This window comes from Falco cherrug, chromosome 7 (assembly GCF_023634085.1).
Source record: "Falco cherrug isolate bFalChe1 chromosome 7, bFalChe1.pri, whole genome shotgun sequence".
Classification (NCBI taxonomy): Eukaryota; Metazoa; Chordata; class Aves; order Falconiformes; family Falconidae; genus Falco; species Falco cherrug.
Genome location: NC_073703.1, coordinates 71,908,592 through 71,919,725, shown reverse-complemented (window position 1 = coordinate 71,919,725; position 11,134 = coordinate 71,908,592). Strand labels below are relative to the sequence as shown.

The 11,134-nt window shown below is 41.2% G+C and overlaps 1 protein-coding gene across 1 annotated transcript in view; it reads right to left on the bottom strand.

Annotated features, from left to right (window-relative positions):
• Positions 1-5,800: 5,800 nt before the first annotated feature.
• The window catches only part of RTF1 (RTF1 homolog, Paf1/RNA polymerase II complex component), a 30,841-nt gene continuing 25,507 nt past the window's right edge, over positions 5,801-11,134 (bottom strand). The window contains exons 16-18 of the mRNA XM_055715239.1: positions 10,166-10,261; positions 9,744-9,855; positions 5,801-7,946 (exon numbers count right to left, since the gene is read on the bottom strand). Coding sequence (XP_055571214.1) covers positions 7,840-7,946; positions 9,744-9,855; positions 10,166-10,261 — 315 coding nt within the window. The 3' untranslated portion in view covers positions 5,801-7,839. The remainder of the gene's footprint in view (positions 7,947-9,743; positions 9,856-10,165; positions 10,262-11,134) is intronic.

Here is an 11,134-nt window from a genome sequence, read left to right as displayed (position 1 = left end):
GGGCTTTAACAACTTGACAAAGTTACTCATCTGCAGGGTAATTTACTACCCCATCCGCTCTTGTATTTTCTGCAGAACAAGCTAGCAGAGGTTTACGAACAAACAAAAAACCTGCCCCAGCAAGCCTAAGGAAAACCAGGATTTTTACTTGAGAATTAACATGAGATCTAGGACGGACATTAACTTGAGACTTCCAGCGAGTATTTTTCATGGGTTCACAAGTTGTGAGCCCAGGTTTCTGCACTGAACTACTGCAATTTCTCCAGAACAGTACTCAAAAAACCCCACAGCTTTCATATAGGAAAATTCTATACTAAATTCTTTACTAAAACCAAACAAACTTGTGCAGGATCCATGATACTTTATGCAGATGCAATTAAGTCAGGGATGCTGCTTGCAAGCATTTGTATGAGTAACCACCAATTTCCCAATTAACCTATTTCAAAACTTTAACACTCCTTAAAACTAATTTCAGAAAATGACTTACTGCGTGATGGTTTTCTACAACATGGGTGAAAATAACGTGGTTCACTGGAAGGCTAGCTATCCAAAAGCAGCACGTATTATGTCTTGAACTTTGCATAGTATTCATCCTCATGGACCAGAGGGTCAGTATTTTCCAGACTCTGATGACACTTTGCCACCCAATTAGGGCTCAGTGTTTCTTCTCTTGTCAGGGGATTACAAGTGTGTGGAAAGACAGAAGCTCAGAATGTCATACAAATAGTTTTAGTAGAGCAGAGAGTCTGCAACTAGCTTTCAGGAATTAGAAAGACATCAGCTATTACCAGGATCAAAATACTAAGGCAAGTCGATCAACTTTTAATTTTTATTTTTTTTAAGCTTCATATTGAGAAAAGAAAATCACAAAGAAAACACCTCCTTAACTATTATTCTTCAGGAAACGGAATTACACTGCCTTACTTCATACTGCGTAAGGGTAGTAAGTCTATTAAAACATTCGGCTCACTCTTCAACACTAAGTGCCAGCAATTGTAAAGAGAAAACAGTACTTTTCCAATTCAAACAATTCCTCTCACGTTTCAATGCTGAAGACTGAGTGCAAAGAATACATTCTACCCCAAATGTGTTCCACCCAACCTAATCTCACTCAAATTACTTGCCCTACAGAAAACACACTTTATCACCCACAGCTTACTGGAATGCAGGATGCTGAGAATTTAGGAAGAGCCAGCTGTTAAATTCCAGGTTCTTCCCAAAAGAGAGTCGCTGTCTCCCCCAGCAGTGCTACAGTAGCAGAACTGCTCTTTACATTTTCCGTTCAATTGAAAGGTATAAATTACAGAACTTTTGCATGGACTGTGTATTTAGAGAAGCCAGGTTGTAACTAAATCAATAACCTATAATCCTCATTTGCAAATAGCTACATGCTGCCTTTGGCAACCTGGGTAACTCCAATCAGTTGTTTTAAAACAGCAGCTTGACTATGGAGCAGAAAGTTATAGTGAAGTAAACTTGGGTTTCACTTAGAATTTACTGTAAATAGGATCGTTCATAGTAGAATTTTGCTGGAAAGGGACCTCAGGAGGTTCCCAAGATTAACCTCCTGCACCCAGCAGGGTCAGCCCCAAGGCCATGTTGCTCAGGGCTTTACCCAGTTGAAAACCTCCCAGGGATAACAACCTGCACAACCCCTTTGGGCAGCCTGTTCACTGACTCACTGTCCTCATGAGGGGTTTCATTACCTTTAACCAGAACCTCCAGTTTCAAATTATGCTGTTGTTTTTCACTCTCCCACCACACACAATTTTAAAAAGCAGATTACTTCCCTGATAACTTCTCCATATTTACTGGCAAGGCTTTGTTAGCTCCTCCTGAAGCTGTCCCTTCTGTTACACTGAAGATCTCGTCTATGGTCAAAGAGGAAGCATAATGTATATAAATGAAGCTAAGAATTTACTGTTAGCATATGGAAATGTTAACCCAAATCAAGGATTGCTATTAGCCTAGATCTACTACATAAAAAGAAAGAGTAATAATGCAGTTAGAGTACTTCTATACAGAAGTAGTTGCAGTAATAGAGTTAAAATTGTAACACACCTTCCTCTGTTTCTGTCCCTTTTCTAGGGGCTATGTTCATCCTCCTGTTGCCCCTCTGAGTCTGAGTCAATAGGCTCCAGGCTGGTGAGAAGGATAACATGTAGCTGCCAGCTCCTGGAGTCCTTTGTTGGGAGGGGTACGGTGCCGCTGTCTTCCTCCTCCCTCTAGGATCCACTTGGGTTCTTTTTATGTTTGCTAACGTGCTTTCACACCTTTCTCTTTCCTTGTTTGTCTACAGCTCCATGCTACATCTGAATTTATCATATATGGTGCCCTTCACATATATTAGATACCATTTCTTTGTTCTGTTACTCCCTAAACAGTATTGTCCAGTTCTGATTCTGTCTTTTTTTTTAAAAAAAAAACAAAGAAATCATCCATCCCATCTGTCCCCCAATCCAACAACAAAAAATACTCCAACCAACCAAGCCCATACTTAAGCACTGGTGAGTAACCACTTGAAGGTTTTTAAGCCTGTCTCCAGTCCCACATGTGTGCCCCATCATTCGTCAGTAGTTCTCTATGCTACATCCTTTGTTCTTCTGTTCTAAAGCTCTCTGCTATCATACCATGCCTGCATTTTCCTCCACCACACCAGCGTTTTGGTCATAAGTATCTCATTCTACATAAATTAGCTGCTTATTGCTCTCACATACATGAGACTACAGTTATGCCACACAAAGGTAAACAGAAGTAAAACACATGAGCCATAGACACCTGACCAGTTAGAAAAAAAAAAATCGCTGTTACAGCAAAGCTTAGTAAAGCAAAGCTACAGGCAGGTCAGGAAGAGTCCAGAAAGGGAAGCCTGATCAACCTCAGCCCTGAGGCCTTGCAGACTCAGCACTTAGCTTGCGGCCTGCTGCTAACAACAGAGACGGTGTTACGGTGTCACGTCACCACCATCTTCCACTCGAACAAGCTCCAGGCCCTGGCCATCGTGGTGGCCCTCTCCACTAAGCTCACTCCAGCTGTTGCAATCTTCCTTGAACTGGGGAACCCACAAACTGGACGCAGTATTCTACACGCAGTCTAACACGAAATGCCAGATACACCATCATAAGTACTATCGATACTCACCCTCCCCACCTCACAGGTGATTGCAGTATATTAGCTATTCCAGGGAAGCTCCTGCTTTATTTATTTTCTGTAACTATGCATACGCTTAGCTGAATACTGCTTCTTCTCAGTAGAAAGAGGAATGCTAAAGAAAAACAGTCAAGTGTCTGAAGACTGGCACACGAGGAACACCTGCCTGTTATGCCCTGACACAGCTGGCCCACAGGAGCCAACATCTAGATAGGTGTCAAGGCACAAAAAACCCCAAGGGAGTATCTAACAGGTGGATTTCCAAACAGCTAGAAGAGTTTGAGATGTTACCACCACAACTCCCTTCATGCTTACTACCCCTGCAGTCCAACTGAAGAAATCGTTCATATGATATTCCTTCTGCCACTGAGCATTTTGGGGGGGGGGGGGGGGGGGGGGGGGGCCACGCTAAAACCTCAAGCAGCTGATGATGGTGGTAAGGTAGAACCACTGAGTGCTTAACCATTCCAGCTAAAAGAAGAAAAAAAAAGAAAATTCACCCATTTATTCAGCTACTTAAGCATCTCCCCCTAAAACTGAGTTACTTTGCTGAAGGCAGCAAGACTGCATATGGATCAGTAGTTTAAGTATCAAATTTACAGCACTTCTTTCCCCCAAAATTCCAAGCTTAACATGGTCTAGTATCTTCTAGTTAAGATGGGGGGGAACAAAGACACCAAATCCCAAACTGGAGATGACAGCTACGTGCCTTTTCATTCCCTGGCATATATAACCAGTGCAGCATTTGTGCAGACTCTCATTTATAGTTCTCAACTTTTCTGCTTTCACCTTCTGCTAGGAATGAACCAACTGTGAAGCACTTTCTTCACAACTAGTTCATTCGTTTTCCTTTGAGGCACAACTCTTCCTTTGGCTGACTATCCTTCCCAAAGCCAGTAAAGACTGCCAACCCATCCTCCAGACCTTTTATCCTAAAGATTCCTTGAAAATCTGTGACCTTGCACAGCAGCTTAAAAGCATATGCTTTTTAAAAAAGCTCCTAAGGAGGTAGAAACCTCTTGTTTGAAGCACACCAAAAAAACACTTTGTTAATCAAATCTCAGTTACAGCTCTTCAGAGTAACAGGCTGAGCCTCCCAGGCTGTTCAGTGATACACCTACGGAGACAATTCTGTTTCCCAGACAGCCCAAGCATGAACTCCACAGAGGCACACACGCGCGGTCCCAGAAAGGTCCCAGAAAGGATGCGTGTGCTGGGAAACACTGCCCTGCTCCTGGTGAGCCACCACGGCTGAGGCAAATTCTGTGCGACGCATGTAGGAAGGGGGACGGGGCAGCACGTGCAGGGCAGACGGACAGAACTGGAAAAAGTAGTATGAGATTACTTACAGACTCACAGGGTAACAGGTCAGAGGGGAGCTCAGCGAGATCTCCGGTCCACCCTCCTGCTCAAAGCTGGGTAAGCTACAAGGTTGGATCATGTTACTCATGGGTTAATCCAGCCTTCTCTTGAAAACCTCCAAAACGGAGACAGAACGATCTCTCTGGGCAACCTAGTCCCAAGGGTGAAATTTTTTTTCTCTTACATCTTGGCAGAACTTGTCCTGTTCCAAGTCATGCCTGTTGTGTCTCACCCTCCCTCCAAGCACCCCCTGAGATGAGTGTTGCAGCTTCCCTAAGTTCAGCTACACGCTTTAGCATCTTTGATTACAAAAGTAGCCTGGATTTCTACAAGATGAGCAAAGTCCGTTTTTTCATGAGATGCAGCAGAGGTGCAAGTAAACTGACCTTCCAAGCAGCTCCACTTAATTCTAGTGATAAGGAACAACTCCAATTGTTAGAGAGCGACCCAGGAGTCAACAGCCACCCTTGCAAAACAGGGGGCTTATTTTTCATTAGTTATTTTACAGTATTAGTATTTTCATTAAAATCATCCAGACTGATAAATGAAGTGTCAGTTTCTAGAAAAACAACATCCAGACAGGAAACCCTTAGCACCTCAGATCAAGGCATAAACAATCAACCTTATTAAACCAACAAACCAAGTTTATTTATAGAGGTCTGTACAATTGTGATGAACTATGCTAGGACACCAATGAAACAAAGCAAACAAGTCTCTCCCGCTCTAACAAGCGGGAGGTGTAGTCACTCACCTTCACATGCACTTAAAAGAAAAAAGATTACAGCTTTCATACACAGTTCTGTAACTATTCAAGAGAACTTTCCTGATGTATTGTTCTCAAAGTTAAGAGGTTTGCATGATAATTTACTGACTGTTGCCTCTCAAACCCAGTATTTCAGCAGAATCCAGAGACTGTGAGAGGGCAAGTGGCAGTTTCATAGGTGCAGATAACTACGTCATAGTCCAGCATTCGGATCTGCACTCTAAACTCACCGCGTCTCCTGTTTTGGTTATCTCCATCAAAAGTTACGTGCAACACTGTAAGGGTCTCATCAACATTTTGGCTGTAGTATAGGTTATCCTTGTGTTACCTAAAACCAACACATCGAGGGCAAGCTTATTAAAAACACTGGATCTGAATTACCTTTACGTTTCGAGACCGCTTGTCATTGTGTCTCAGAGCTCTGAGGCATTTCTGTGGAAAAATCAGTTCCTGAATTGCTTGATTTGGCAAGTATTTCTGCAAAGCATTGGAGAGCGATTATTTTGAAAACTGGCTATTGCAAAATAAGTTTTGAATTTTTTTATTACAAATCTGTAGCATCATTGAAGCTGTTGAAAAAACCAAAATCATATCAAATGCATATCTACACAGTGAATCATGACGTCTCCTATGAAGTTATCATGGTAGATTCTATAAATCCACTCTTAAAAAAGTACGTATATGCGAGAGCCTACTACAGCTCCAGAGAAGCTGCTAAAATAGGCCATCAAATAAAGCAGTCTATGATTACATATTTACAGAATAATCCACGTGTCCCAGAACTATGGAATATTCAGTAAATAAGTATTGAAGGATTTCTAATTATTTGTTTACACGGTAATACAAGCCGCTTCATAGGTTGATTGTTTTTTTTATACACAGTTCATAGGATCAATCTGCACACAATTACATGATGTTTCTTTAAAGCTACTGTTAAAAAAAGGAAGAGAAAGTTAAATAAGAACTAGATTAAAGTTTCATTAAGAATCCAACAAGAAAGTATCAAACACAGGTTTAAATGTAACCAGTGTATGATTTCAGAAAAACAGTAATGCTCCGACACAAGAAGAGCATCAGCATTTTCCCTCTTCAGGGTCCCCCAGAAACATTCCTATCCAGTTCAGTGCTTAAGTTATTATGTACGTACTGGCCTGAGTAGGAACAAACACGTGCTTGCACGCTTACCTGAACGAGGGCCTCTAATCTTTTAGACTTCTAATTCTCTTTTAATTTAGTTCTTAGCTCCACATGTTCAGTTGTATCTTGTTTGGAAAAGTTCTTTGTTAAATGTCACTTATATTTACACTTTGATTTTTTTTTATTATTTTTTTTTACACCTGAGTGATAATTTAGCTGTCACCTTGTGTCCAGTCAAATATTCCATAAAGCCATACAATTCTTGTGCTAGTGTTGCACTCCACTTGCACTAGTTTATATATGAAAAATGTGCATCAGCTACCTCTCATACATTGCCCACTGACCTTTCTACTATGTCCTTACTATATCCTTCCCCTTCCACACAAAGTGATTTTTTTTTTTTAATTTTTTTTTTTTTTGTTTATAGAAGCCCCGTTTAAATTGTTCACAAAGCAAAAAACAAAGTGAGCTGGAGCCCAGTGAAGACACGATGACTGAACAAATACGTAACACTGGAGGCTTGGAGAAGGAATTAAAGCCCAGCCAACGAGCACCCCACCGCCATCCCAGAAAAATCTACTCCATACAGTTATAGCTGGAGACTCCAGATGTGCTACAGATGACAAGTCCCACATCAAGAGCTGTGTACCTCTCTTTCATCAGTTAAGCTTAAGTAAAAAAGGGAACGTGAAGTTAAACAGCTATATCAGCCAAGCCGTTTTAGTAAGAAGAATCACATTTAATGAGTTTGTTTCTTGCAATTTCAGATGCTCAAGTACAGCTGGTAGAAATTCAAAACAGCCGTAAAGAACTGTGACAGACGGATACAAATAGTACTGCAGCTTAAAAATGATAAAAAACACCTGAAAAAAAGTCACACAACCCTCCCAAAAAAATTTACACTTTGAACCTAAGCCAGTTTTTGAAGATTCCCTTCTCCAAAGCTAGGATGAAGGAGGAGGAAGAAGAAGAGGAAGAAAGTGCAGACGACCTTCCAGCCACAAAGGTCTTGCGCCAATGTTTATTCACCGTGCCTGTGGTGGTATGTAAGGGGAGATCACCAAGTGCTGATTCTGCAACCACCAAGAGACTCCTATGGAAATCCAGACCTCAGGCTAATACTGAACACAGAGTGGACCAACGAGCTGCATCAACAAAATAAAAACAAAACTCAAACTAAAAGAAATGGGAAAACCCCAAATAGCACAGATCCACATTTGTGAGGGGGGCAGGAGGAAAGGGCAAGAAGGGAGGTCTATACAGTAAATAGTTGAATGGTTTATGTTACAGATGACTGGCAGTTTTAAAGAGTCTCTTCCCAGCTCCATTGCTGCTCCAACCCAGAAGGGAGAACTGAAAAGGGAGGAAGAAAAAGGTAGGACATCGTCATGGAGCATGCAGGATCAGAAGCAGCAGAGTGGGCGTGCTCAAATAAGCCCCCGCCTCTTTTTGTAGTCTTCCAAGTTCAACGACCGCCGAGGGGCACCGTCCTTTGCTGGTGGAGCCTTGGAGGTGATGGCCAGTGCCTTAGATTCTGTTGGGGATAAGAAAAGAGTGAGGACGTAAATACATGAAAACTACAGATTTCCACTTGCTGTTTTTGTGGACATCTTCACCACAAAATTGCGTTTGGCTTCTCTAGTATAAATCAGGTTAGACCATCAGTTAATAATACAGCTTATCTTCATAGACAAAGCATGTGCACTTTTGATTGTTTGTCAATTCAGCCTCCTGCTGATAAGCAAACTTTCATTTCTTCTTAAGAAAACTACTCTATAGCACACTGAAATCACAATACAAACAGAGCCTTCAGGCTCAGTTCCAGGATCTTCGATAAAACATTGTCCCATGAGAATAACAAGCACAAGGGGACAGATAATAAGTGGACAGAAGTCAACTTCCTATCCGCATCTACAACAACATTTTAGTCATTCCCCAGGATCGTTGCTAAGAAAGGGGACTGCACAAAGGAAGATGCCAAAATGGTATCTAAGGGAAAAAACCCAAACCAGTCATACTTCTGCCTATATTGTGTGTGTCTCATCCTTCTCTTTTTCAGTACCCTTCCTGGTTTTCAGCGTCCTTCAGTGCCTAACCCCCACCCGCTTGCTGACTCTCTAAAGTACATAACCATCTGTCTCTGCAAGTCTCCTATTCTTGGCATCCTAACTCATTCCGTATTCTTACATCCAGAGTCCCCACCTCGACCTAGTTTGGAAAGGCAACCTCTCCTACTTTCCCTTCTTGACAAACTTTTAAGTCTTTGTGTGTTCTGATGGCACTTCCTAAGCTGTTGACCTCCAAGAACTTCAGCTCATATTCTTCCAGTGATGCAAAAAATAAGAAGGCTCGTGAGTCAAATTGCATTGGTATATTCCCACGCTTTCCCCTCCACTGCAAAACAGCTTGATAGGACGAGAGAAAACTGCCTCAAGTTGTGCCAGGGGAGGTTTAGATCTGATAGTAGGAAAAATTTCTTCACCAAAAGGTCTGCCAAGCATTGGAACAGGCTGCCCAGAGAAGTGGTTGATTCACCAGCCCTGGAGGCACTTAAAAGGCACTTAGGGACACGGTTTAGTGGTGGACTTGGCAGCGTTAAGTTAATGGTTGGACTCAAGGGTCTTCCAACCTAAATGACTATGACACTAAACTGTTCTTGCCACACATCTCGGGCTCTCAAAAAGTCAAGATCACAAAGAGGAAGGTCAGCAAGTTTGTGTCTATACCTTCACTTCCTGACCAGTGTTTTGGTTCCCCTAAAATTTTGCTAAAATACAATCTCCAATACCAGTTCGGGAACAACAACTTTGTAAAGCAGCAGGTTCAAAATCAAATAAAAATACTTTATCCACATAGCATGTATACAGATTATGGAACAGGACATCACAGGCACCTAAAGTGTATCTGTTCTCAAAAGTGATTAGACAAATTAAAGAAGTAAATATCAAGGCAGGCAGATATCAAGGCTTATTAAATGCAATGCTCCCATCTGTTCCCCAAAGATTATGCAAGTCATCGATACTGTAGATTGGAAGAGTAGGTCAGAAAATGCTCATTACGTCCTTTTCTCCCTAGGCATCTGGAGAAAGGATATGGCGACATACAGGCCTTCAGTCTAACACAATACAGTTGTTCCCGTTTTCTCAATGGATGTCATTGGCACACATCCCCACCTCCTCAGTTCAAGATACTTGCCAAGATGACAAACACAGAGTCCTTTCTTCCATTTTCCAAAGCCCACCAATGATTTTGAAAGAATTATTCTGGAAGAAGTGAGCTCTACCATAATGAGCTGGACAATCGCATCCCCAAACTCAGCTAGAACACCCACCTGAACTGGGAACCTGAAGATCAATCTTTACATCAAAGTCATGCACTTTGAAAAGATCTTCTGAGAGGTCACTGGCTGATTTAGAGTTCACATCTTTATCCTTCCCTTGACCCTGAAATAAAAACTACAGGTAAGTCTTCAACCCTTAACTGTCCAAACAAACAGAGATTAAAAAAAAAAAAAAAAAAGCAGCAGCTTTTTCCCCCACTTCTGTCCCAAACATACTTAGTTTACTTTCATACTGCTAGAGAAACTTTATTTTCTTTCCCCAAGAAAGAAAAAGCTGTTTCTTTTCTATGATAATGCTCTACAGGATACCTATTTCTAGAACTGAAGCATGCACATCTACTATTAGTCATAAGCTTCTAGAGCAAAATGGTGACAGTAGGAGGAACGTAACAGAGACAGAAATGGAAACTTGCCTTACTCATGTCCTTTGGAGCATCTGGTAATACACCAGACCCGTATTTTGCATTTAGCTGGGCAAGAATGGCAGCTTGGACAGCAGGATCTCTAGACTGCAAAGGGAATGAGGCAGGGGGGGAAGGAAAGGAAGAAAAAGTCACTGTACTTAAATCGGCAAAAACTATACTGTTATTTTGTTAAAACGGCACTCATATCCATGAATCTAAAACCATAGGAGGCTGTAGATCAGTTAGCCCAGCCTTCAGGATTTCAGAGACAACTGAAATCATCCTGATACTGTCAGATGCATTACACAGGTAACAAACTCAAAGTTAGCCTTCAGAAAGTCTTTCTTTAAGAAAATGAGAAACACATTTGCTGTTGATATTGCTTGCTCCCATGACTAGTCCACACTACCATTGAATGTATTTGCTTTCAGCTTACAGTTCTGGCTGAAACACTACTAGAGAGAAGAAATCTTTAGAAAACCGTTTTCTTTACATAATAGTTATCTATTATAATAAGGCTACTCAGTTATGTTTTTTTCCTAATAAAATAATTATTTCTTAAATAATTATTTAATTCAAACCCTGCAATAAAAGTCCTTTTCTATTCCCTTGCCTGTTTGTGGAGACTGATGAGAGCCAACCTGACCAGTCTTTTTTTTTTTTTTTTTTTTTAAGTACTGATACCAGAATGTTATCCTGTTCCACAACAGGCCTCAACAAAGCCAGATGACTTAGATGCTGGAGCTGATCACATTGCTATCCATCATTTATATAGCTAGAGACTGCAGTTTTGCATAGTATCGCAGGGAAGTTTGTGACTTCTTTAAACTTTTGTTTAAAGTTTGAACTACTTTATCCGTCACAGGCCCCAAAAGTTTGGGCTCCTCTCTACTTCACAGATCTTTCAGGAAAGTTTCAACTAATTAGAAGCAAAATTCACACTTAAAGCAAACTGTCTTCCCAGCGCTAACTAAATCT